At 52.5% G+C, this 27,298-nt stretch overlaps 1 protein-coding gene across 2 annotated transcripts; it reads left to right on the top strand.

Moving 5' to 3' along the window:
• Positions 1 to 1,870: 1,870 nt before the first annotated feature.
• Positions 1,871 to 27,298, top strand: FGR (FGR proto-oncogene, Src family tyrosine kinase). Of its 2 annotated transcripts, none has more exons than XM_010346030.3 (13): positions 1,871 to 2,060; positions 12,397 to 12,459; positions 13,648 to 13,882; positions 14,392 to 14,494; positions 16,117 to 16,215; positions 22,841 to 22,944; positions 23,134 to 23,283; positions 24,287 to 24,442; positions 24,518 to 24,697; positions 25,197 to 25,273; positions 25,491 to 25,644; positions 26,526 to 26,657; positions 26,754 to 27,298. In XM_010346030.3, the coding sequence occupies exons 3-13, from the start codon at positions 13,657 to 13,659 to the stop codon at positions 26,960 to 26,962; spliced, it is 1,590 nt and encodes a 529-aa protein (XP_010344332.1). In that variant the 5' UTR covers positions 1,871 to 2,060; positions 12,397 to 12,459; positions 13,648 to 13,656; the 3' UTR covers positions 26,963 to 27,298. The 2 variants fall into 2 exon arrangements, with proteins under 2 accessions (XP_010344332.1, XP_003921324.1); XM_003921275.4 differs by having other exon boundaries at positions 13,645 to 13,882.

Genomic DNA, 27,298 nt, shown 5'->3' with positions numbered 1-27,298 from the left:
TGCTTGCTTGCTAATTGAACATGAGGGCCAATGGCCAGGCAGGGAGCATTTGAATTCAGAGGTGATGCTGCCTGGCTAGGATGAGGCTACTCTTCCAGAGATCCTGCACCACCACTGTCTCCTGTCTTCCTCCTCATCCCTCTTCCCATCTCCTAAGAGAAAAGCATTCTTATCTGAATCCTACTACTCTGTTACCCCAGTAACATTGGGACACACTTGAGCATGTGTACCTAAGCACACACGCATCCCCACCTGCCCCTGCCCATGCAGAGAAACATACTTGCCTGCATGCCATGCTCTAGTTATTGATTCCAAAAGCAAAGTCATCATGTCATTGCCTTCTCTCTCTCTCTGTCTCATTCACACACACACACACACACACACACACACACACACACACACTCTTCTGTGTTTACACACTCTCCCTGCCTCTCACCACATCCCAACAGACATATACTTCTCCACCAAACAGGCCTCCCACCACATTATCTTCCTGTCCTGGACAGAAGGGATATTCCGGGTTCTTGCTTTAAGGCTGAAGTAATAGTGGTGGGAGTGGAGAATGAACCCCACGTTGAGGAGGGGTCAGGGATCCCTACTAGTCAGAGAGGCTGGAATTGATAGCGGATGCTACAATGTTTTTCTTTTTGTTTTTTAATTTTTTTTTTTTTTTTTTTTTTTGAGACGGAGTGTCACCAGGCTGGAGTCCAGTGGGGTCATGTCAGCTTACTGCAACCTCGCTTCCTGGGTTTGAGCAATTCCCCTGCCTCAGCCTCCCGAGTAGCTGGGACTACCGGCGCATGCCACCACGCCCAGCTAATTTTTTGTATTTTTAGTAGAGATGGGGTTTCACCATGTTGGCCAGGATGGTCTTGATCTCCTGACCTCGTGATCTGCCCACCTCAGCCTCCCAAAATGCTGGGGTTACAGGTGTGAGGCACCATGCCCGGCTGTTTTTTAAAATCTTTTTTCCACATGTTCTAAGATACTCAGTTTTTCTTTGTTTTTTTAAAATTCATTTTCTGCAACAAAACCCACATTCAATCTTTTTTTTTTTTTTTAAGGCAAGGTCTTGGTCTGCCACTTAAGCTAGAGTGTAGTGGCTCAGACACGGCTCACTGCAGCCTCTATCTGCTGTACTCAAGCGATCCTTCCTCCTCAGCCTCCGAAGTCGCTGGGACCACAGGTACACAACAACCAGTTAATTAAAAAAAATTGTTTTTTGGAGTAGAGATAGTGTCTGCCTGTGCTGCCCAGGCTGGTCTGAAATTCCTGGGCTCAAGCAATCCTCCCACCCAGCCTCCCAACGTGCTGGGATTACAGGCTGAGCCAATGCCGCAGGCCAGTTACTCAGTTTTCTAAAACTTGGGTGCGTGGGGGAGGCTGACACCCTTCCCACTCCTCCGAAAGGCAGTTTCCTAAGGGAAGGGTCTTCTGCTGCTCACCACCCTCCTACAGCCCTGTGTCCCCAGTGCCCAGCCCCTGAGGAAGGGAAGGTATGGTGGCAGGGTCCATGTAATCCATGTCCAATGGCTCTGGTGACAGCAGTCTGAAGTCTACTGACTGTGAGAACCTGGGTAAGGCCAGTCCCGATCTGGTCCTCAGTGATGGAAAAAAGCCCCTCTTAACTTCCAATTCAATGATCCTAAAAGAGCAGGGGCTTCGGGGGTGTGGAACCTGCGCTTTTGCAGGGGCCCTTTGGGAAGGCATGCTAGGGACTCAGGTCTGGAGAGTGACAGAGCCGACCTCCCATAACCCGGGGAGGAGCGAGGAGGGGGCGGGTGGGCCTGGGATCTCCTCCTCGCTGCGGGCAGCTGGGCTCCTCCTCGCTGCGGGCAGCTGCCTCGGGGCTGGGGCGTGACTGTGAATTCTCCCGCCACCACCACCGCCCGCCCGCCGTGACTGCAATAAGAGAAGTCCGAGGCGGCTTCCTCCTCCCTGCCCAGCGTGGGCAGCGGTCAGAGGCGGGCAGCACCCCGGTTGTCCCCCCACACCGGCACTCGCGGCTGCTGGAGCCCCGGCTGGCTCGCCCCAGGGGACCGGGCAGAATTGGGCTCCAGGTAAGCGACTGCGTCGGGTGGGGGCTGGGCAGGGCAGGCAGTGCCCTCCCCCTCGGGGCTCTGGACAGAGGGCTGGGGGTGGAGGGGAAGAGAAGCCTGAACCCGGGGGTGGGAGGGGAGCTGAGCAAGGTGACAGCCAAAGGGACCCCAGCCCGAAAAGGGCCTAAGGAGGAAAACCGGCGACCTGGAGAGCAAGGCTGGAAAACCTGGGGGAGAGGGTGTAGGGGAGCACAGGGGAAGCCGACCAAAGGGACCCCCAAAAAGGTCTGGTGGGTCAAACGGAAGAGACTGATGAGAGTTTAGGAAGGGGCTGAGAGAGGCTGGGGAGGAGGACTAAGGGGAATCCCAAAAGGGTCTGGGGGAGAAACTGAGGAGATCGTGAAAGTGTGACTTTGGGGAGAAGCCGACGGGTTTGTTGAGTGCGGGAGAGGGGAATTGGGTGGGGGTGCTGGAGGCAACAGGTGGAGGAACGGGCAGGAAGGGGGTCGAGGAGAACGACTTCTAGAGGACAGAGAACCTGGGGTCTGATTGCAGGTCCAGGAAGTCCCCCTGTTCCGAGCCGGCAGAAGTCGGGGTGAAGCCCACAGCCCGCAGGGTAACGGAGGCGGCTGCGACTGCGGCTCGCGACCCCCCTGCCCCCGGCCGCCCTGGCGATGGGTTGCGAGCTGCGCTGCAGGGTACTCCTTCCCGGCGCGCGAGGCGTGGGTCCCCGCTTCCTGGGGAAGTCCCCGCCCTCGGCAGGGACCTGCCTCTCTGAGCGCTCCTTCCACGCCCGCAGCGGCGGTCTCAGCCCGCGCTCCCCGCGGGATCCGGGAATTGCTGCCGCCCCGACGGAAATCCTGCCTTTGACCGCGGGTGCCCGCAGGCGCTGCCTCCATGACAACGCGAGGGCGGGCCGCGCTGGGCCGCCGCGGAGCTCCTGGCGGGCGCGGCCCCCTTTGCTCCCCGACTTCGCTCCCTTTCAGAATCCTCCCTCTGGGGGTGGGATGGGCTTCCCGACCGAGGTAGGGGGCGACGCCGCTGTGTTCACCGATCCTGGGGTGGGGGATCTGCAGTTTGAGAGACGTGGGTTCTTTGCAAGACTGGGCCCTTCATTGCTGTGACTGTAGGCGAGTTACGGGGCTTCTCCGGGCCTCGTTTTCCTCATCTGAACCACGGGGAGAAATTATCTTTGCGTCCACCCTTCCCCCACGAGAATCAGGTGCAGAAAGCAGTTTTTGCGGAGTTCCCTGAAGGGTTAACGGCTATCCCTGACTCAGCGGGCCTTCCCTGCAACTTCTCAAAAGCAGGCAGAGGAGACCAGCAGGGCAGCATTCGGAAACTTCCCCCGTCTCTGCAAAATAGTAAAGTTAGCCGGAAGTGGTGGCACCTTCCTGTAGTCCCAGCTACTCCGGAGGCTGAGGCCGGAGGATCGCTGGAGCTCACGAGTTCAAGGCTGCAGCGGGAGCTCATGGGCGACAGAGTGAGACCTTGTCTGTAAAAAACAACAGGTCGGGTATGGTGGCTCAGGCCTGTAATCCCAGGCGTGGGTGGATCACAAGGTCAGGAGTTCAAGACCAGCTTGGCTAAGATGGTGAAACCCCATCTCTACTAAAAATACAAAAATTAATCGGCTGTGGTGGTAGGTGCCTATAATCCCAGCTAGTCGGGAGACTGAGGCAGGAGAATCGCTTGAACTCCGGAAGGCAGAGGTTGCAGTTGAGCCAAGATCGCGCCACTGCACTCCAGCCTGGCTGACAGAGTGATCCTCCATCTCAGGAAATAAAACAAGGGCAACAAAAAGCAGGGAGGGGGACCAGACTGCCCAGCTCTCACTGACAGGGCCTCCAGGGACCCGCACACAGTCGGCAACTATTTTTTAATAAATAATAAATACATATTAAAAATTATTTATCATAAATAGTCCATGGCTCTGATGAGGGCCCATCATGAGGAGGTCAGCAAGTTGAAATCTGTCTGGCACCCTCTGTGGTGCCGCACCCAGATGGCCGCCCCTCAGGTGTGCACTCTCAGGGACCCTCACGCTCTCAGCATCCTTCCAACTGTGGTGATGATGGGAGAGCTGGACCCTGTTCCCACTTCACAGATGGGAAGATGGAGGTTTGGGAGTCAGCAACCTGCAGGGCCAACAGTAGGGACCAGAAGTCCAGGACATCTCGCCTGATGTAGCCTGAGCTGAGGCCTGAGTCCTTACCTCACTCCTACCAAGTTTCATGTATCCTCGGAGGAGGAAGGCATGGGGTTCATGGGCTTCATGGCTACTTTCTGCTCTGGTGAGGAGGTGCTCTCACACCCTCCTCCAGTAAGGGTGTGCGTGTTTGTATGTTTTGGGTTCTGAGTGAATGATCACGAACCCTTGAGCATATGAGTGGATGTTTGGTTGTTCTCGGCAGCCACCTTGGGCTGATGCGGTAAAGGAAGTGGCCAGACCCCAGGAGGTGAGGTAGGGGGACCCCAGAGCTGGGGAAATAGGGGCCAGGGCTCTTCCCACACAGAGCAGACTGAGCTGGCCTAAGGTGGGAAGAGGCAGGATGTCCCCCTCACCGCCCTGCTCCCCTGAGGGGCTGGAGAGGGGGCTTCCTGTCTGGCCACACTGTGAAATCTAGACTCATCCCCTGGCTGCCCCTGGACCGCCCATGGCTCCCATCTCCTGAATATTCTGAGTCCCAGGCCAGATGGGACCTAAAGACTCATGTTTTAGAGGCTCGTGGGTGGTTTTCAGCAACAGGTGGAAAACCGCTTTTACCCACAAGAAGTGGAGAAAACTGCTGATGGCCTCAGGACCACATGGAGGGTAAAGGCCATCCCTGGCAGCCCCTGCACACACCTGGCCTCACCAGGGTGGTGGTGGAGTCAGACGGGGTTGGGGTGGGCATGTCTTCTTTAGGAGGCAGTTTTGAGGCCTCAAGAAAGGATGGTGTGAGATGAAAGTGTTTAATGAAGGCCAGACACCGTGGCTCACACCTGTAATCCCAGCACTTTAGGAGACTGAGGTGGGTGGATCACCTGAGGTCAGAAGTTCAAGACCAGCCGGGCGCGGTGGCTCAAGCCTGTAATCCCAGCACTTTGGGAGGCCGAGGCGGGTGGATCACGAGGTCGAGAGATCGAGACCATCCTGGGCAACATGGTGAAACCCCGTCTCTACTAAAAGTGCAAAACATTAGCTGGGCATGGTGGCACGTGCCTGTAATCCCAGCTACTCAGGAGGCTGAGGCAGGAGAATTGCCTGAACCCAGGAGGCGGAGGTTGCGGTGAGCCGAGATCGCGCCATTGCACTCCAGCCTGGGTAACAAGGGCGAAACTCCGTCTCAAAAAAAAAAAAAAAAAAAAAAAAGAAGTTCAAGACCAGCCTAGCCAACATGACGAAACCCTGTCTCTACTAAAAGTACAAAAAAGTAGCCAGGTATGGTGCAAAGGTACTGGGGTTCAGCTGGGTGAAAGGTCTCAGTGAGAGGATTGGGGGAGAGGGATGGAAACCCGGTCCTAGTGAGAGATATGGCACAGTGGGATGGGAGTTACCTGTAGACCTCAGCCTTGCTCCCTGGCCCTCCAGCCCTGGCCTGCCCCAGGCCAGCCCAGAGCCCAGAGGAGAAGCCGGAACTCTTGCAGGATGGTGGTTTCCTGCCACTGCCCAAAGTCCCAGTTCCCTTTTGGTGAAATCCCCCAGGCGGCTGAGCCAGCTCAGCCCTCTCACCTCACCCTGGGAACTTCTCTTTCTTCTCAGCCCTGCCCAGTCCTGTACCCTCTGGTCCCACACTGTCGCTGCCCTGGAGGACCTCCTGCGAGGGAAAGGAGGGAAATGAAAGTTCACTGGGCACTCACTGCATGTCTGATGCTTTCAGGGGTGTGACTGCATTTGCCGCTGAGAAGCAACCTCAGGAGGTGGACATTTGCATTGGTATTTTATAGGCAAAGATGCTGCCGCTCAGAGAGATGAACCGACTTGCCCAATGCCTTAAGCTAGTTGTCAGGGAGGCTAGAATTGGAGCCTAAATCTGCCTCAAGATCTCACAGATACTTGATGGGGGTGGAGGGGGCAGGGCATCCTGTGTCTCCATCAAAGAACTGGCATAGCTTTGGGTAGTGTGGGCCTCAAAAAAGAGTGGGTGGACCTGGGGTTACTATGTCCAGCAGTAGGGATGGGTGGGGGGCAGGGTCCCTCCCTGCTGGGTGACCAGCTGCCGTATGACAGGGGTGATGTGTTTGACAGGAAATATGACATTCACTGGTTAGGAACAGCATGCTCTCCTGCTCAGGCTTTGGAGAACACAGCCATGTGGTAGGGAACAGAACTCTGGACTTGAATTAATAGTCCTGACTTTGAAGCCCCTATCTGGCTGTGTGATCTTGGGAAAGTAACTTCCCCCTATGCAAAAGGGAGGGTGGAGTGGTAAATGGTACCTGGGGGCCGTTCTGGTTTTGCCTTTGTGGTTCTCAGTCACACTTGGCCACTGCACATTTAGCAAGAGCCACATGTCACAAAGCCCTCACAACAACTGCTCGGAAGGTACAGGCGCAACAACTGAGACTCAGAGGCTTCTGTCAAAGATCCAAGATCACAAAGCTACTGAAGAATGGAGCTGGGGAGGGCCACAGGGCAGACGCTGAAGTGGGGAGCACTGTCGTCTCGATTGGACCTCAGTTTGATACCTGTAACCTGATTTTGACCATGATGGGAATCTCAGAGCCAACTCCTGTCAACCAGATGTTCAAGAGACATATTCATAAACAGACCTAAGTCCTTACAGAGCCCAGAATGACACTGTGGCCACTCTCTGAGCTGCCCCCTTTCTGGTGTTAGCAGGCAGCAAAGTTCAATGCCGAGAAAACAGAGACCTGACTTCAGATTCAGTGACTGCCTGAGAAAACCTGGACAGAGATAGCTCTCTCTCTTTCCCCACCCCCAGCGCCCTGCCCGCGGTATCAGGGATTTAGAGCATGAGGCACAGGACTCAGAACATTAGGTGCTCCTTAAGAGACACGTTATTACAGGGGTGTCCAATCTTTTGGCTTCCCTGGGCCACATTGGAAGAATTGTCTTGAGCCACACATAAAATACACTAACACTAATGATAGCTGTTGAGCTTTAAAAAATTGAAAAAACAAAACAAAACAAAACAAAAAAACTCAAAATTTTTCATTGTTGTTGAGATGGAGTCCTGCTCCGTTGCCAGGCTGGAGTGCAGTGGTGCGATCTCGGCTCACTGCAACCTCCACCTCCTGGGTTCAAGCGATTCTTCTGCCTCAGCCTCCCAATTAGCCGGGATTACAGGGGTGCACACCACGCCTGGCTAATTTTTGTATTTTAGTAGAGATGGGGTTTCACCATGTTGGTCAGGCTGGTCTCGAACTCCTGACCTTGCAATCCGCCTGCCTTGGCCTCCCAAAGTGCTGGAATTACAGGCATGAGCCACCGCACTCGGCCATAAAAAAAATCTCATCATGTTTTAGGAAAGTTTACAAATTTATGTTGGGCAGCATTCAAAGCCATCCTGGGCCACATATGGCCCTAGTAGAAGCAATAATGCAATGCCAAGCTTGCATTATTGCTTCTACTAGGACTGCAGAATGGACCAGAGCTTACAGTGGTTTTTGGCAACAAATTGCTCAGCATTGCATTTTAATATCCTTTACTCACAATGTAATCTTGGGCAAGTTACTTAACATCTCTGTGCCTCAGTTGCTTCATCTGTAAAATAAGGGTAGTAATAAATCCACCTCATAGGTTCACCAAATGAGGTCATGCCTGAGAACTGCTTGGCAAGATGCTAGTCACTGTATAACTCTTGAAGAAATTAGCACATTTTTACTGTCACCCAGATTTCTAGGAAGTGAAATTTCTCTCCAAAGAATTGGTGCCACGTAGGGATCAGAGCAAGGGGAGGATGAAGAGTCCTAGGGCTATTTTCATGCAGATGCCTGAGCAGAGAGAACCCCATCTGCTCTCCCTCCATCTTTTTCCCTCCTTGTCTCTTTCTCTCTCTCTCTCTCTCTCTCTCTCTCTCTTTATCTCTGCCTCTCTCTGCTTCTGTCTCTTTCTGTCTCTCGGTTACTCTTTCTCCTTAATTCTCATTTCTGCCTCTGTGTCTTTGTCTCTGTTTCTTTCTGGCAGTGTGTGCTGGAGCCAGCGAGTTACTGGCGCAGGGGAGTTGATTCTGTGCCTCTCTTCCAACCCAGCATTCAGGAAGTCACTTTGGTAGCTTTAAATCAGCCATGGTGGGAATATTTACACCATGGAAATCAGAAAACGTGACAAATCAGGGCTTTGGGGTTTTTTTGAGAGTCAGTTTACCAGCATGCTACACTGTGTTTCTGTCTCTGTCTTTTCCTTCTGTCTCTCTTTCTTTCTGGCTGTCTCTGGCTCTTTCTCTTTATCTCTCTGTCTCTCTCCAACTCTCTCTCTCTCTCTCTCTCTCTCTCTTTCCCCCCCGCCCCCCCCACGCCTCTTCTTTTTCTCTTTCCCTATCTCTTTCCTTCCTCTGACAATACAGCATGAACATGGCTACGTGCAATGCGGTCCCTCACTGCCTTGGGCCATGCAGATGCCATACCCTGTGCCCTACATCCCCTGACCCCTCAGCATACTGGTCCCCAGAGAGCTGGGCCTAGCCAGGGCTTTGGTCTGCATGGAGTCTGGTAGTGATTAAGACCCAAGAGCTGCCTACCTCTGCCTGTTGACCACACTGTCAGCCCTGCCAGGGCTCTTCTTGAGCCCACAGAGCTTTCGGCCTCCTCAGAAGCTGAGAGTCTCTCCCTTCCGCCATGGTGGGCATGCAGAATTCAAGGATCCCCTTGGGCTGCTATAGATATGTTGTGGCAATATATACAAGGGTATTATTGGAAGTGGCAATGTTGTATCTGCGTGTGAATATGAGAGCTTGTGTAAGTTCGTGTTCTATAGAGGAGAGCTCTATGTGGGTCTGTGTCTCGGGAAGGGCTGTGTGTGTGTGTGTGTGTGTGTGTGTGTATGTGTGTGTGTGTGTTTCCCTACATGGCGGTGGGGGGAACAGTGCGGGGGTGTCTGCATTTGTGCATGCTAGCAGGAAAGGCTGCAGCTGTCTGTATTTGTGACAGGCAATGGAGAGAAGTGCTTGAAAGCTCAGATTCTGGAGCTAAACACTGGGATACATCATGTCTGTGGCCTTGGGCAGGTTTTTCTTTTCTTTTCTTTTTTGAGACAGAAAAAGAAATGTTTTTTTTCTGTTACCCTGGCTGGAGTGCAGTGGCATGATCACAGCTCACTGCAGTCTTTACCTCCTGGGCTTAAGTGGTCCTCCTGCCTCAGCCTCCTGACTGAGGCACGTGCCACCATGCCCAGCTAATTTTTTTTTCAGACAGAGCCTCACTGTTACCCAGGCTGGAGTTCAGTGACAGGCAAAAGCCACTGTGCCTGGCCAATTTTTGTATTTTTTATAGAGATGGGATTTTGCCATATTGCCCAGGCTGGGCTCGAATTCCTGGCAGTCCTCTTGCCTTGGCCTCCCAAAGTTCTGGGATTACAGGTATGAGCCACTGTGCTTGGCCAACTCTGGGCAAGTTTCCAAACCTTTCTGTGCCTCAGTTACCTCATCAATAATAATAATACTTAGGTCAGGCACCTGTAATCCCAACACTTTGGGAGGCCGTGGCAGGTGGATCATCTGAATTCAGGAGTTCAAAACCAGCCTGGCCAACATGGTGAAAACCCATCTCTATCAAAAATACAGAAATTAGTCGGACGTAGTGGTGGGTGCCTATAATCCCAGCTACTCAGGAGGCTGAGGCAGGAGAATGGCTTGAACCTGAGAGGCAGAGGTTACAGTGAGCCAAGGTCATGCCGTTGTACTCCAGCCTGGGTGACAAAAGTGAAACTCTGTCTCAAAATAAATAAATAAAAACAATAATAATAACAATACTTAAATCATATAGTTATGTGGATAAAATGAGATAATATAGATAAAATGCTTAATGCAGTGACCAGCACATAGTAAATGCTATAAATTCTGTATTTGCTATTCTTGTATAGAGGGGGTGTGTGTGTGTGTGTGTGTGTGTGTGTGTGCATGAACGCACATGAGCGTGCATGTGCATGGGAATCTATGTGCAGATGGATGCGGGCTGGAGGTGTGCATATATGGGGTGTGTGTACTCTTGAAGATGTGTGTGCTTAGAGTCTATGCAGAGGAGCCTGGCTCCTGTGCATGAGGCAGCGAGGTGATGTGCTGTCTGAGGGATCTGAAGGGCTGTACGGATCTGGGTATCAGCACTGTGCACCATTTGAGGTGTGTGTGTGTGTCTTCCTGTGAGAAGGCTTCATTCTCACCCGTGGTTTTTCTGTTTTCTTTTTAAAATAGAGACAGGGTCTTATTCCATCTCTCAGGCTGGAGTGCAGCTGTGCAATCACAGCTCCCACAGCCTCAAACTCCTAGGCTTAAGCAATCCTACTACCTCAACCTCCCTAGTACTGGAACTACAGTGGGTGCCATCAGGACCAGCTAATTAAGAAAAAAAAATTTGGCCGGGCGCGGTGGCTCAAGCTTGTAATCCCAGCACTTTGGGAGGCCGAGGCGGGTGGATCACGAGGTCGAGAGATCGAGACTATCCTGGTCAACATGGTGAAACCCCGTCTCTACTAAAAATACAAAAAAGTAGCTGGGCATGGTGGCACGTGCCTGTAATCCCAGCTACTCAGGAGGCTGAGGCAGGAGAATTGCCTGAACCCAGGAGGCGGAGGTTGCGGTGAGCCGAGATCGCGCCATTGCACTCCAGCCTGGGTAACAAGAGCGAAACTCCGTCTCAAAAAAAAAAAAAAAAAAAAAAAATTTTGTTTTTGTAGAGATGGGGTCTCCCCATGTTGCTCAGGTTGATCTCAAGCTCCTAGGCTCAAGCAACCCTCCTGCCTCGGCCTCCCAAAGTCCTGGGATAGCAGGTGTAAGCCGCTGTGCCTGGCCTCACCCTTGTTTTTATATCATCCCCATCTCTCCTGTCACCAGTCCCTGAAATCCCTCCCGCTGGGCTCTGGATGGAAGTCTTCCCCTTCCGTTTTCTGCCCTGGCTCTAACTAGCCCTATAGCATCTTGGGGCCTTTTGGACACAGTGGTTTCATCCCAGGGAGGGGTCTCAGGGCAGAGGTCTCAGGCAGGGCCTGGTGAACAGGGGCTATTTTAGGGCACGCTTCTCATCACAGCCCGCCCCACAGTTCACCACATGGGTGTCATGCCCCCACCCCCACCCAACACACACATGAGAGCACACTTAGAGCAAAGGGTGAGAGGGCAGGTGGGGCTAGGGTGGAGACCAAAGCATGATGTGACGGAACCATCAGCCAGGCAACTGGAGCTGGTGAATCCAGGAGGACTTCCTGGAAGAGGTAAGTAGTGCTAGGTAGGAAGGACAGGACCCAGAGAGAAGAGGAAGACGATATCTGTAAGGGTAACTGGACGGGGGGTTGAGAGAGAGAAGCTGAGGGCCCCTCTAGGGTAAATCAGCATTCACTGGGTTGGCCCCACCGTGCAACTCTCCATTCTTGTCATATCTTAGGAAACCACGCCATCTCGCCAGTCAGTTCCTCTCTGAGTGTTGCAATGGCAGAGTTTCTGGCAGGATGTGGGGGACCCTTGCTCAATGACCTCCTGCCCTGTCGCTTAGAGGATACAGCTGCCAGAAAAGGCATGGCTCATTGTGGGGCTTCCCAAGGGACTCTGGTGGCCCCTGCTGCTGACCTGGGCCTTTTCCTGGTATGGGGATAGGAGGAGAGCTCCAGAGGCAGGTACCCGCTGTCACTCAGCCACCACATGGAAGCCTAGGGTGGCTGGGAGCACAAGCAGGTTCAGAGGAAGAACTGGTTTTTTGGGAGAAGGTGACTGCGGACTGTGAGGGAGCTGAGCATGGCTTGATAGAAATCCTGTTAGATGAGTATAAAATGTACAAAATTATGCATGTCCAAGTGTGTTCATCTGTTGACCTGGCAGGCACCACATGTATCTGTGCATGTATGTGCGTGCGTGTGTGTATGTGTGTGTGCTATTGTGAGCTTGGGCTTGTTAGAGCCTGTATTGGCGTATGATGGTGTTGGCAGGCACACTCATGCAAATACATGCTGTGAGTGTTGCTGCATGACTGTGCTGGTGTGTCAGGTGAGTGTGAGTGTGCGAGAGAGAGCTGGCATGGGTGATGTGCCCTATGTGACGGTGGTTGTGTAAGTGTGCCAGGGGTGACAGGAAGGAAAGTGAAGGCAGAAGTCATGCTGGGGCAGAGCCCAGGCCTTCTGGCTTCCTGAAGAGGGCAGGAGCTGGGCAGCGCTGACAGGAACACTGGCAGAGCCTTCATCTTCCTTGTCCTTCTGTCTCGCCCTCAGGTCTCTGGCCCCTCCCAAGGATCATGTCGCAGCCCCACTGACCCAGGAGTAGGGGCCTAAGGGGTGAGTGGGGTGGACTGAGGGCTTTCAGGGTCAGGAAACAGGGTGGAGGTGGCCCTTCCTGAACCCCACAACTCCTCACAGCCCCCTCCTCCTGCAAGGACCCTGTTGCTAGGTAACGAATGGGGGAGCCAGAATGAGGCAGCTTGAGAGGCTGGAGGCTGGACCCACAACAGGAAATGGCCTTGATCCCCCTCTGCAGGGACTCTCCAGGTGCAGACACACAGCCTCGCACACACACACACACAAACATGCGCAGATATATAGACACACACACAGGGATACACACACTCAGAGACAGGCACACTGCTCCCACACAGAGCTACATGCACATTCGTAGACACACAGACACAGAGACACCCACTCATACAGACAGGCATACACACACTCGCACAGAAACACGTACACACGAACATGGTCTTAACAGACATACACACACACAGCCAAACACATGCACAAAGACTTTTACCCACGCTCATATACACAGAAACCTGCACACACAGACACACAGACATCCACAAAGAACTGCACACACACACACACACACACACACACACACACACACCCAACAGGCAAACTCACCCATACTTAGAGACACACAGGTACAAGCACACTGAAAGAATCACAGAAACACAACATATCAAACAAAGCAGCAGGACCCAATCTGAGCAATATAGCAAAATCTTGTCTCTACTAAAAATTAAACAAATTAGCCAGGGGTGGTGGCATACGCCTGTAGTCCCAGCTTCTTGGGAGGCTGAGGCCAGAGAACACTCGAGCCCAGGGGATCCAGCCTGCGGCGAGCTATGATAGTGCCACTGCGCCCCAGCCTGGGCAGTAGAGTGAGATCTTGTCTCAAAAAAAAAAAAAAAAAAAAAGAAAGAAAGAAAGAAAAGAAAGCAATAGGAGACAGAAATATATAAATAAGCACAGCAATATCCTAATGTAGACCACCAGCCCTGGAAACATAGACATGAGCCAGTGGGAAGAGAAGCATACTTCCGGGCAGACTCAACCATACTATTGGTGGCCCAACTCCGCCTTTATCCCTTACAGGGAGGGCCCCAATCTAGGCCCAAGAGGGAAAGCCACGTACCTGTATGAGTGTATGAGCGTGTGCATGCGCATATGTGCACAGGGTGGTGCACCTGGCAGGGGCCGCTGAGCGAGGCATGCCTCATTCTGTAGCAGGAACTTGGAATGGGCTGTGTGTTCTGCAAGAAATTGGAGCCGACGGCCACTGCCAAGGAGGATGCTGGCCTGGAAGGGGACTTCAGGAGCTACGGGGCAGCAGACCACTATGGGCCTGACCCCACTAAGGCCCGGCCCACATCCTCCTTTGCCCACATCCCCAACTACAGCAACCTCTCCCCTCAGGTCACCAACCCTGCCTTCCTTGATAGTGGCACCTTCAGGGGCATGTCAGGTGAGTCCAGGGGGCTGGAGGCAGGTACTGCCTGGATCCTGGGAGAAACTGAGGGAAGAAGAGGAGACGTGGAATTGCCCTTAGGAACCTCCAGTAGGATGTGGCAGATACCACCCCGCTTGCAAGATCACACAGGCTGAGGGCGTCTGTATAGCTCTGCTCCCAGGCTGAGAGGGGCAGGACCCGGGTGACAGATGCAAGTGACAAAAAGAGACTTCTTGCCCTCTTAGTTGCCACTGGGATCCCAGATGGGGAGTCTTCTTGGTGGGGAAGAAGAGGACTGGGCAACATGGGGACCCTCCATGGTGGGAGGAATGAGCTTGAAGCTGTGTGTCCTGAGCCGCAGAGACCAAAGCAGGAATTCCTTGGACTCCAGAGGCCTTTGGGAATCGGGGCACTGAAGCAGTGGGGAGGTGCAGCGCCTGGCTGGGGAACAGGAATCTGGGGGTGCAGACCCCTTGGCGCTTTTGCCCCATGCCCTATCCTGCTGAGTAGCCCTGACTTTGCAGGGATTGGGGTGACCCTGTTCATCGCCCTATACGACTATGAGTCTCGAACTGCGGAGGACCTCACCTTCACCAAGGGCGAGAAATTCCACATCCTGAACAACAGGTAAGTGAGCAGGCTGCCTAGTCAGAACAGTGCCTAGGGTGGGAGCAGGACCCAAACAGGAATCCCACCTGGTCCCTAGCCTCAGAATGCTCCAGCCTAGTTGGGAACACATATACATAACAATAAAAACCGGCCAGGCGCGGTGGCTCAAGCCTGTAATCCCAGCACTTTGGGAGGCCGAGGCGGGTGGATCATGAGGTCAAGAGATCGAGACCATCCTGGTCAACATGGTGAAACTCCGTCTCTACTAAAAATACAAAACATTAGCTGGGCATGGTGGCGCGTGCCTGTAATCCCAGCTACTCAGGAGGCTGAGGCAGGAGAATTGCCTGAACCCAGGAGGCGGAGGTTGCGGTGAGCCGAGATGGCGCCATTGCACTCCAGCCTGGGTAACAAAAGCAAAACTCTGTCTCAAAAAAAATAAATAAATAAAAATAAAAATAAAAAATAAAAACCCTGGGTGACTGCTATTGTGTGGGGGAGCATGAGAAACTATGAGCAGAGAAAGAACACCAAACATGGTCCCCAGAATAGTAGTGAACAGGGCAGACTTCCTGGAGGAGGTGACTTTTAAGCTAAGACTATAAAAATGAATAGTGAGCCAGGTGCGGTGGCTCACTCTTGTGGCTCATGTGGTGGCATGTGTCTGTAATCCCAGCTACTCGGAAGGCTGAGGCAGGAGAATCACTTGAACCTGGGAGGTGGAGGTTGCAGCGAGCTGAGATCTCGCCACTACACTGCAGCCTGGGCAATGGAGTGAGACTCCATCTCAAAAAAATAAATATATAAATAATAAAAATGAATAGACAATGAAGGAAGAGGTGAGAAAAGAGGAAGAAATCGAGAGAGAATGAAAATAAATGATGACTTCTGAAAACCACCAAGTGATTCCCTTTAGGTGGTTCACAAAATATGGAATGCAGAATGGGAACGAACAGAGGCTAGAGAGGTAGGCAGGGGCAGATTCTGTCAAGCTTTTTTTTTTTTTTTTTAATTGGAGTTTTGCTCTGTCTCCCAGGCTGAGTGCAGTAGTGCAATCTCAGCTCAGCTCACTGCAACCCCCTCCTCCCAGTTCAAGTGATCCTGGGACTATAGGCAGGAGCTGCCATGCCTGGCTAATTTTTTGTATTTTTAGTAAAGACAGGGTTTCACCATGTTGGCCAGGCTGGTCTCGAATTCCTGACCTGCCTCAGTCTCCCAGAGTGCTGGGATTACAGGCATGAGCCACCCAGGCTTTTTAAGCCACATTGAGAAGTCTAGATTATATCCAGAAGTAAATCTGTAGCCATTTTCAGTGGGTCACTGAATGGGAAATCTGTAGCCATTTTCAGTGACCTGGTCAGCTGTCCACTGTATTCCCAACCCCCAGCCCAGCCCAGCTGAAGAGGCCAAGAAAGGAGCTAGGAGCCCCAAATGCCCCCGAACGTATTCCTTCTGCAGGGAAAAGCCCTCCCAGGGCAGCTGCAGTGTCTGGGGCAGAGCAGACAAAAAGCCCCAGTGATGGGGGTGTCCAAGATGAGGGGTTGGCATGACCCATCTCTGCAGATGTGTGTGGCTCCGCCTGGCCCAGGGTGCCTCGGGGACTGGGGGTGCTGCTGACCAGCCCTGTTCTGTGCCTGCAGTGAAGTTGACTGGTGGGAGGCTCGGTCCCTCAGCTCCGGACGAACTGGCTACATTCCCAGCAACTATGTGGCACCTGTTGACTCCATCCAGGCTGAAGAGTAAGTGGGGACTGGGGCAAGGCCAGCCCTATGGGCAGGACCCTGGAGTCCAGACTCCACAACCACCTCTTGGACAAGTCATTGCTCCATTCTGAGCCTGTCTCCTTATCTAATAATTTTGTAAGGTCTTTGTGAGAACAAAAGAAGATAGTAATGATAATAATGATAGTAGATAATACTTACATAGCATGTACTATGTTCTGGGCACTATTCAAAGTACTGTCTGTGTATTAACAGGGTTAGAAACTATTATCCTATTTTAAAATGAGGGCATTGAGACACAGAGAAAGTAAATATCCTGCGCAGGTTCACGTGGCTGGTGAGTGGTGGAGCTGGTATATGAGCCCAGATAGTTGGGCTGCATTTGCTAAGCATTATACATATTGCCTCTCAGTAAAAGCAACAGTGTATGAACTTTAAAAAATTGTTAAAAGTGCTGGCCAGGCATGGTGGCTTCTGCCTGTAAGCCCAGCACTTTGGGAGGCCGAGGTGGGCGGATCACGAGGTCGGGAGTTGAAGACCAGCCTGGCCAATATTGTGAAACCCCATCTCTACTAAAAATACAAAAATTAGCCAGGCATGGTGGCACACACCTGTAGTCCCAGCTACTTGAGAGGCTGAGGCAGGAGAATCCCTTGAACCTGGGAGGCAGAGGTTGCAGTGAGCCGAGATCATACCACTGCGCTCCAGCGTGGGTGACAGAGCAAGACTCGGTCTCAAAAAAAAAAAAAAAATTGTAAAGTGCTGAACAAGTACAAGGGAGCATTACCAGAAATTAATTCTATTAAGGAGGCAGGAATTTTTATTTTATTTTATTTCTTCCTTTCTTCCCTCCCTTCCTCCCTCCCCCCAGCTCGCTCTCTCTCTCTCTCTTCCTTCCTTCCTTTTTTTTTTTATTTCTTGAGACTAGGTCTCACTGTCACCCAGGCTAGAGTGTAGTATAGTGGCGCAATCACAGCTCACTGCAGCCTTGATCTCTCTGGCTCAGATGATTCTCTCACCATGCCCAGCTAATTTTTGTGTTTTTAGTAGAGAGAGGGTTTCACCATATTGCCGAGGCTGGTCTTGAACTCCTGAGCTCAAGCGATCCATCCACTTTGGCCTCCCAAAGTGCTAAGATTAGAGGCATGAGCCACCGGGGCCTGGCCCAAGAGTCAATAATTTATTATTCATCAAATACCTTTATATACTTGAGATACTACAGCAGGTATTTACCTGCCTTGGTTCATTTAATTCTCACAATAGCACTCTTTTTTTTTTTTTTTTTTTTTGAGACGGAGTTTCGCTCTTGTTACCCAGGCTGGAGTGCAATGGCACGATCTTGGCTCACCGCAACCTCCGCCTCCTGGGTTCAGGCAATTCTCCTGCCTCAGCCTCCTGAGTAGCTGGGATTACAGGCACGCGCCACCATGCCCAGCTAATTTTTTGTATTTTTAGTAGAGACGGGGTTTCACCATGTTGACCAGGATGGTCTCGATCTCTCGACCTGGTGATCCACCCGCCTCGGCCTCCCAAAGTGCTGGGATTACAGGCTTGAGCCACCGCGCCTGGCCCAACACTCTTGATATTATTAGTTTTTTAAGAGATTGCCCAAGCTGGGGTACAGTGACATGACTTTAGCTAACTACAGCCTCAAATTTCTGAGCCTCCCTCCTAGCCTCCTGAGTAGCTGGGACTACTGATATGTGCCACCACCCCTGGCTAATTTTTGTATTTTTTATAGAAACCGAATCTTGCTATGTTGCTCAGGCTGGTCTCAAACTCTTGAGCTCAAGCAATCTTCCCACCTTGGCCTCCCAAAGTGCTGGGATTATAGGCATGAGTCACTATGCCTGGGCTTGATATTATTTTTTTTAAACAGAGTCTCAGGGCCGGGCGTGGTGGCTCACGCCTGAAATCCAAGCACTTTGGAGGCCAAGGTGGACAGATCACCTGAGGTCGGGAGTTCAAGACCAGCCTGACCAACATGGTGAAACCCTGTCTTTTTTTTTTTTTTTTTTGAGATGGAGTTTCGCTCTTGTTACCCAGGCTGGAGTGCAATGGCGCGATCTTGGCTCACCGCAACCTCTGCCTCCTGGGTTCAGGCAATTCTCCTGTCTCAGCCTCCTGAGTAGCTGGGATTACAGGCACGCACCACCATGCCCAGCTAACTTTTTGTATTTTTAGTAGAGACGGGGTTTCACCTTGCTGACCAGGATGGTCTTGATCTCTTGACCTCGTGATCCACCCGCCTTGGCCTCTCAAAGTGCTGGGATTACAGGCTTGAGCCACCGTGCCCGGCCGAAACCCCGTCTTTAAACAAAAGAAAAAAAAAACAGAATCTCACTCTGTCGTCCAGGCTGGAGGGCAGTGGCACGATCTCGGCTCACTGCTACCTCCAGCTCCTGAGTTCAAGCAATTCTCCTGCTTCAGCCTCCCAAGTATCTGGGACTACAGATACATGCCACCACACCCGGCTAATTTTTGTAATTTTAGTAGCGACAGGGTTTCACCATGTTGGCCAGGCTGGTCTCAAACTCCTGACCTCAAGTGATCTTCCTGCTTAGCCTCTGGAAGTGTTAGGATTACAGGCGTGACAACAAACATATGAAAAAATGCTCATCATCACTGGTCATCAGAGAAATGCAAATCAAAACCACATTGAGATACCATCTCACACCAGTTAGAATGGCGATCATTAAAAAATCGGGAAACAACAGATGCTGGAGAGGATGTGGAGAAATAGGAACACTTTTACACTGTTGGTGGGAATGTAAATTAATTCAACCATTGTGGAAGACAGTGTGGCGATTCCTCAAGGACCTAAAAATAGAAATCCCATTTGACCCAGCAATCCCATTACTGGGTATATATCCAAAGGATTATAAATCATTGTACTATAAGGACACATGCACACGAATGTTCATTGCAGCACTGTTTACAATAGCAAAGACCTGGAACCAACCCAAATGCCCAACGATGATAGACTGGATAGGGAAAATGTGGTACATATACACCATGGAATATTACACAGCCGTCAAAAACGATGAGTTCACGTCCTTTGTAGGGACATGGATGAACCTGGAAACCATCATTCTCAGCAAACTGACACAAGAGCAGAAAATCAAACACCGTATATTCTCGCTCATAGGCGGGTGTTGAACAATGAGAACACATGGACACAGGGGGGGAGCACTACACACTGGGGTCCGTTGGGGGGAAATGGGGGAGGGGCGGGGGGTGGGGAGGTGGGAAGAGATAGCATGGGGAGAAATGACAGATACAGGTGAGGGGACGGAAGGCAGCAAAGCACACTGCCATGTGTGTACCTATGCAACAATCTTGCATGTTCATCACATGTACCCCAAAACCTAAAATACAATTAAAAAAAAAAAAAAAAAAAGGATTACAGGCGTGAGCCACTGCATCTGGCCCTTTGATGTAATTTTTGTCCCCATTTTACAGATGAGGAAATGGAGGCTCATAAAAGCTTTAAAAAAAAACTATCCTCACAAATGTCATACATATATGAGAAAAGAAGGGATTGAAAAGACTTTGTTAGCTGGGTATGGTGGTGTGTGCCTGTAATCCCAGCTACTCGGGAGGCTGAGGCAGGAGAATTGCTTGAACCCAGGAGGCGGAGGTTGCAGTGAGCTGAGATCGCGCCATTGCACTCCAGCCTGGGTAACAAGAGCGAAACTCCATCTCAAAAAAAAAAAAAAAAGAAAAGACTTTGCAGAGTGAGAATCTAGGACTCAGTAACTGATTTGGGTGATAGGGAGTGAAAGGAATTGAGGGTGACTCAAAGTCTCCTTAAGGAGCTGGGTGGATGATGGCGCCATTTGCTAAGGCGGGGAACACAGGAGCAGGTATAGGTTCATAGGTTCTGCGGGGTACTTGCCGGATTATGGTTTATGGAGAGAAACATCCAGGTGAAGAAGGCTGCCAGCAATTCGATTAGGTTGTGCTTTGTAGGGCGGGCAACCAGCCCATGCCAATCCATGCCCCTGAATCAGCTTAGAGGAAGGGGCACCTTTTCCAAATTGGCACTAAAGACTCCTCAGTTTGTTTTCTGTGGCTCTTGCAGAGGGCACAGTGGGTTAGGGCAGTAATTTGGGACTCATGAGAGTAAAGATAATCATTAAAGCTATATAGGAGGGGGCAGGTACGGGGACGCATCCCTGTAATCCCAGCACTTTGGGAGGCTGAGGTGGTTGGATCACCTGAGGTCAGGAGTTCAAGACCAGCCTGGCCAAAATGGTGAAACCCCATCTCTACCAAAAATACAAAAATTAGCCAGGCATGGTGGCGGGCACCTGTAGTCACAGCTGCTCGGAAGGCTGAGGCAGGAGAATCACTTGAACTAGGAGGTGGAGGTTGCAGTGAGCGGAGGTCACACCACCGCACTCCAGCCTGGGTACAGAGTGAGATTCCATCTCAAAAATATTTTTTTTTCATTTAAAAATTGTTTTAAAAAAGCTATCTAGGAAGGTTAAGGAAGAGAGCGAAGAGCGAAAAAGATTGTCCGTAGGACCCCACTTTGGGGAACGCTGCCCTCGAAGAAGAAGAAGGAGCTTCTGGAGAAGTGAGGAAATCCAGGCCAGGCCAAGTTAGAGCAGCTGGGAGAGCGGAGAACCTTCAGGAAACAAGAGAGGGCGTGTCAGAGGCTGCTACAGGATTTGGCAGTGGGGGTGACCTTGGTGAGAGATTTTCCTGTGTGAGAGTGGGAGGCGGAGGCCAGACAGCAGAGCCTGGGAGGGAGTGGGAGGTGAGGAAGTGGAGACCCAAGTGTGAAGCGCTTTTTCAAGTGAAGGGAAGGCGAGAAGATGCAGCAGAATGTTGATGGCAAGATGGAACTTAGAATAGTTTCCTTTGGGGAAGGGAGAAATGTAGGCATGTTTGGAGGTTGTTGGAATGGAGAGCCTGCAGGTGGAGGCTGCTGGCAAGGGGTGGGTATCACTGAGCAGAAGTGGGTGGGCGAGCTTCAGAGCTCAGGTGGGGTGAGGCCCAAGTCTGGGGAATGGCAGGAAACATGAAGGGGAGGAGGGACAATGACGCAGAGGACAGGAGGTTTGTGGAGGGCTTCATGCTTGTGTCCACGTCTTAAAGCCAGTGTCACCACGCGCTGAGAGGTGCTTAGTGCAGCGTTGTGGTTAAGGGTAGTGTGGTTAAGAGCACAGGTCCGAGAGCAGACAGCCCGGGTTCCTGTTCTAGCAACTGAAGGCTAGATTGTCTAATGGGCGTGAATAATAGTAGCTATCTCACAATGTTGTTAGGAGAATTAAGTGAATACATGCATGTATTAAGGCAGAGCCTAGCACGAAATATGTGCTGTTATTATTATATTGATTATTAAGGAAGTAGCAATGTCATATGTGTGGGAGTGGGCAGGGCTTTGAAAAAACTTGACAATGTGTCCTGTCTACACTGTCCTTCAACAGTTCCTCCACCCACCTCCTGCCTGCCCTCTTGGGCACAGCACTTGCCAGTGCCTTGCACTGTTTCCTGAACTGTGTCTAGTACCCAGGGGTGAACTGACATTCCCAGGGTCCACTGAGACTTCCACTGCCCTGGATTGGAAAACATGAGGTTTGGCCGGGCGCGGTGGCTCATGCCTGTAATCCCGGCACTTTGGGAGGCTGAAGTGGGTGGATCATGAGGTCAAGAGATCCAGATCATCCTGGCTAACGTGGTGAAACCCCATCTCTACTAAAAATACAAAAATTAGTTGGGCATGGTGGCGCATTCGTGTAGTCCCAGCTACTTAGGAGGCTAAGGCAGGAGAATCACTTGAACCCAGGAAGGGAAGGTTGCAGTGAGCCGAGATTGTGCCACTGCACTCCATCCCCAGTGATAGAGTGAGACTCCGTCTAAAAAAAAAAAAAAAGAAAAAGAAAAAAGAAAACTCAAGGCTCCTTTAATTCAACTCAAGATAGCCACATGTCAGTTTCATGATCATCTGAGTCTTCTATGGCACCTGTGGTCACTTCAGCTCCCCCAGTGTACCTACACAGTTGCTACAGGCCAATCCAGAAAGAATCCCCAAGGGAGAGGAGTGATTGAGGCCTGAGGTTGAAGTTTAGACATAGGACAGCATACAAGTCTAAGAGAGTGTAGGAAGAGCAGCAGCTGGGACAGGAACAGCCAGAGAGAAGACAGGCAGGAGACCGTGTTGCCCTGGAGGCCAAAGGAGGAAAGGGTTTGGAAGCAGGTGTCGGGGAAGGATCTGAATGATTTGATGACTGGAGTGGTGAAAAAGGCACTAGGGTGAGTGGCAGAGGATTTTAGATAGAGCTCATTAGCTAGCCTGCGGACAGGCCACTTCCCCTCTCTGAGCCTCAACTTCCTCATCTGTAGAATTAGTGCACAGAGGGGCTACAGTGAGATGAACTGACAGTCCATGGCACCCTGATGCCTGGGATTGTAGCCATTTTAATTCAAGAGAAACCCAACAAGAAGAGACCCTAACCTTTGCTGGGCACCTACTGTGTGCCAGGCACTTTGCATTCCCCTTCTCTGTGATCCTCCCAGCCAGGCTGTGAGCAGGAGTACCAGCCCCATTTTACACATGGAGTCTTGACTCGCAAGGTGACTGAGGTGAGGTTTGAGCAGAGCGTACCGGATTCTTGCCTGCCTTTCCCAACAGGTGGTACTTCGGAAAGATTGGGAGAAAGGATGCAGAGAGGCAGCTGCTCTCATCAGGCAACCCCCAGGGGGCCTTCCTCATTCGGGAGAGTGAGACCACCAAAGGTAGGGGTGGTGCCATGCACCAAGGCCACTGGGAGCCCCAGCCATTGGGGTAGGGCTTGGAGCGGTAGGGTGGTTGGGTCAGGGGGCCAAGACTAGGACCCAGTCCTAGGGACGCTGCTGTCCGGCCTCTCCCAGCTCCCAGACTAGGGGAGAGGAGAACAGAAGCTCCAAAGTGATCCTTCTCCACAGGTGCCTACTCCCTGTCCATCCGGGACTGGGATCAGACCAGAGGCGATCACGTGAAGCATTACAAGATCCGCAAGCTGGACACAGGTGGCTACTACATCACCACAAGGGTTCAGTTCGACTCGGTGCAGGAGCTGGTGCAGCACTACATGGGTGAGGGCAGGCGCCTCAGATCCCTGAACTAACCCGCTGAAACGTTGTCCAGATGGGGAGACTGAGGCCCAGAGAAGAGAAGGGTCTACCAAGCAATATTGCCTAGACTGAAACTAGAACCCAAGTATGGGGTCTCCCAGCCCAGGATCCAGCTCTGTGAGCTTCTGGAGGAAAGCAGATCCGTGACCAAGCATCATGCCCTAATGACGGGACAGGTTTCTCGCCTCAAGGTCTCAATTTGTGGAAACTTGGTGGAGTGTTTGTGCCATCTGAATGCCCCACCAAGGCGCCAGGACTGCCCCGTGGGCAGACAGGGAGCCATCATCACAGGGCCCTGAACAGGGGGGTACAGAGGCTGGTGGTCAGCACTTTGATGAGAAATTCTGCCTGCTGGTAGAGCTTGGATGCCAGGGGACAAGGCAGAATGAGGGGTTCATTAGAAGGCAGTGGCCATTGTCCAGGTGAGAAGTGATGGAGGCTAGACTAAATCAGTGACAGTGGAGTAAAGAGGAAGCAGACAATTCTGAAACTCGGTAGGAGGGATAATAGGCCTGACCTGGTGGAGAATTGGCTGTGGGGGTGAAGGGAAGGTGGGAGTCAATGCCCATTTCTGCCTTGATTGGTTATGCCAAGGATGATGCCATGGAAGACCGTGGGCCTCCTGTCCACACCTCGGCCTGGAATCCCCAACCCCATTTCCCCCTGTGAGAATCCCACCTTAGCCTTCAAAGCCCAGCTAGAGGCCACCACCTATAGGAAGGCCCCTAGTCTTTATAGAAGGCTTACAGAGATCATCTCTCCCTCTGGGTGCCACCTCCTTCCTTGGGCACCAACATGTTCCCCTATTCAGTGGGCCGGGTTGCCTTTCTTCCTGGCCTGTAACCTCACTTGGGGCCTAGTTCCTTATAACCGATCTTGGGGTCTGGCACCAGGCTGGGGTAGGATAAGAAGTGGAGGGGGATGTCCTGGCCAGCCTGTGACTACCCCATGACGCCTCCCCCAGAGGTGAATGACGGGCTGTGCTACCTGCTGACGGCGCCCTGCACCATCATGAAGCCGCAGACGCTGGGCCTGGCCAAGGACGCCTGGGAGATCAGCCGCAGCTCCATCACGCTGGAGCGCCGGCTGGGCACTGGCTGCTTCGGGGATGTGTGGCTGGGTACGGAGCTCCCGGGGGCCGGGGCGAGGGCCCGGGCTCGGGGGAGAGGGTCCTGACTGCACAGCCTCCGAGCAGGCACGTGGAATGGCAGCACTAAGGTGGCGGTGAAGACGCTGAAGCCGGGCACCATGTCCCCAAAGGCCTTCCTGGAGGAGGCGCAGGTCATGAAGCTGCTGCGGCACGACAAGCTGGTGCAGCTGTACGCCGTGGTGTCGGAGGAGCCCATCTACATCGTGACGGAGTTCATGTGCAACGGTCAGGAGGCGGAGCCCTGGCGGGGGGATTCGGGGTGAAGGTGGGAGTCTCCAGGCGTGGGACCTGGGACGCGATCTGTGAGGGACGAGGGACGATAGGCAGAGTCCCACTAAGGGACTGGGTGTGTAAAACGACGGGAGCGCTGGGGTGGGAGCCGGGCGGGGTGAGAACACGAGGGGTCTGGGGCGGGGGACGGTGCCTCCGCTGTTGGGGGTGGGGCTTGGGCTAACGAAGGCAGAATCGGGATAAGGGAAGGTCTGGGGCGGAGTCTGAGAGGGTCGTTTCGGGGGCACCAAGGAAGAGAAGAAACGAGATGCGGGCAGAGTCTGTGTCTGGCAGCAGGGCCAGGGCGAGACAAGCGAGGGGTTGAGGCACCCGGGAGGTCCTGAGTGCGGGGCGGGTCCAGGTGGGCGGGGCTGGGGCGGGGTCAGGCGAGAGGAGGCGGGGCTGGGGCCCGGCGTAGGGTCTTGCCGCTGATGTTACGGCCTCCTCTTCCCAGGCAGCTTGCTGGATTTCCTCAAGAACCCAGAGGGCCAGGATTTGAAGCTGCCCCAGTTGGTGGACATGGCAGCCCAGGTAAACTGGGCCGGCAGCCTTTACTTCCCAGACCTCCCAGCTATTAACAGTTTACACATTCTCTGGTCCCGCCCACTGCATCAGCTGTGCCTAAGTACTGCCTCTCTCTGGGCCTCAGTCTCCCCCTCTGAAAAGTGGGTTTTTCAAATTGTCCCTCATGGGCCACGGTACTGTGAGTCCACATGAGCGCCCATCTCTCCACATCTTGGCTCCCCAGGTGGCTGAGGGCATGGCCTACATGGAACGAATGAACTACATCCACCGCGACCTGAGGGCAGCCAACATCCTGGTGGGGGAGCTGCTGGCGTGCAAGATTGCAGATTTCGGCCTGGCCCGTCTCATCAAGGACGATGAGTACAACCCCCGCCAAGGTGCCCTGCCTCACGCCACTTCCCAAGAGCTCCCCGGGCAACATGGGGCCTTCTATGGGGCCCCACACACTCAGGAACCCTTACTCACCCCAGGTTGCCTGAGACACCTCCATCCTGATGTAGTATGAGGGGCAATTCTGGGCTCAAATCCCAGGTCATCCACTTACCAGCTATGTGACCTTGGGCAAGTCACCTAACCTCTGGGAGCTGCCTTTTGTCTTCTGTAAAGTGAAAATACTCAGATAACAGCAAATCAGCAGATGTTTACCAGGCACCTGCTATGTGATAGGCACAGCTATCAGTCTTAAATCAAAGACAATAGGGTGTAACAGTGGGAATTCTGTAGCCAGAATACCTGGGTACGAATTCCAGCCACATACTAACTGTGTAATCTGGGCAAGTTACCTAACTACTCAGTGGCTCCTTTTTCTCCTCTGTAAAATGAGTCTCTATCTCATGGGGGTTTTGTGAGAGTTAAGTGAGTTAATGCATCCATGTCACTTAAAACAGTGTCTGGCACACAGGAAAGGCTAGCCAAGTATTGGCTGTTATTAGGATGAGAATTATTGCAATGTTTGGCAAGTGCCCATCACTATACTAGACACATAGTAGGTGTTCTCCTGCCTCAGCCTCCCTAGTAGCTGGGATTACAAGCACCTGCCCACCACGCCCAGCTAAGTTTTGTATTTTTAGTAGAGATGGGGTTTCACCATGTTGGCAGGCTGGTCTCGAACTCCTGACCTCAAGTGATCTGCCTGCCTTGGCCTCCCGAAGCGCTGGGATTACAGACGTGAGCCACTGCGCCCAGAGCCCATTCTCTTAATCCAGCCGTTTCCAGGGACCCCCCTCACTAAATTTCCCTGCTCCCCCATCCTCTCCAGGGACCAAGTTCCCCATCAAGTGGACAGCCCCAGAAGCTGCCCTCTTTGGCAAATTCACCATCAAGTCAGACGTGTGGTCCTTTGGGATCCTGCTTACTGAACTCATCAGCAAGGGCCGAGTCCCTTACCCAGGTTTGCCTCGCCAGGGGTGGGGCCAGGGTGGGGGATGGTCATGGGGAAGGGCTCCCTCCTAGCTGTCCCTTTGACTGACGGAGCCCCATCCTTCAGGCATGAGTAAACGGGAAGTGTTGGAACAGGTGGAGCAGGGCTACCACATGCCATGCCCCCCAGGCTGCCCAGCATCCCTATACGAGGCCATGGAGCAGACCTGGCGTCTGGACCCGGAGCAGAGGCCTACCTTTGAGTACTTGCAGTCCTTCCTGGAAGACTACTTCACCTCCACTGAACCACAGTACCAGCCCGGGGACCAGACATAGCCTGCATGGGCATCAACCACCTCTCTGGCATGGCCACCAGTCCTTGCCGATCCCCAGAGCTCTTGTTCCAAAGTCTCCAAGCTGGCTTAGAACCCCATAGAGTCCTACCATGCCAGAGGAGGTGGGGTGCTCTGACATCACTGAGGGCAACTCACTCGTTTTACAGATGGGGCAAAAGGAGGCCCAGAGCTGATCCCGCATCCGCTCTGGCCCCAAGCACTATTTTTTCCTTTCCCACTTAGGCCCGTACATGCCTCTAGCCTTTCTCATCCCACCCCCACCCAAGGTGCTCAGACCTTGTCTAATTATTTATAAAACTGTATGTTCCTACCCTCA

The sequence above is a fragment of the Saimiri boliviensis genome, chromosome 11 (genome assembly GCF_048565385.1).
Source record: "Saimiri boliviensis isolate mSaiBol1 chromosome 11, mSaiBol1.pri, whole genome shotgun sequence".
Taxonomy (NCBI): Eukaryota; Metazoa; Chordata; class Mammalia; order Primates; family Cebidae; genus Saimiri; species Saimiri boliviensis.
This window is presented reverse-complemented; position numbering and strand designations above follow the sequence as displayed.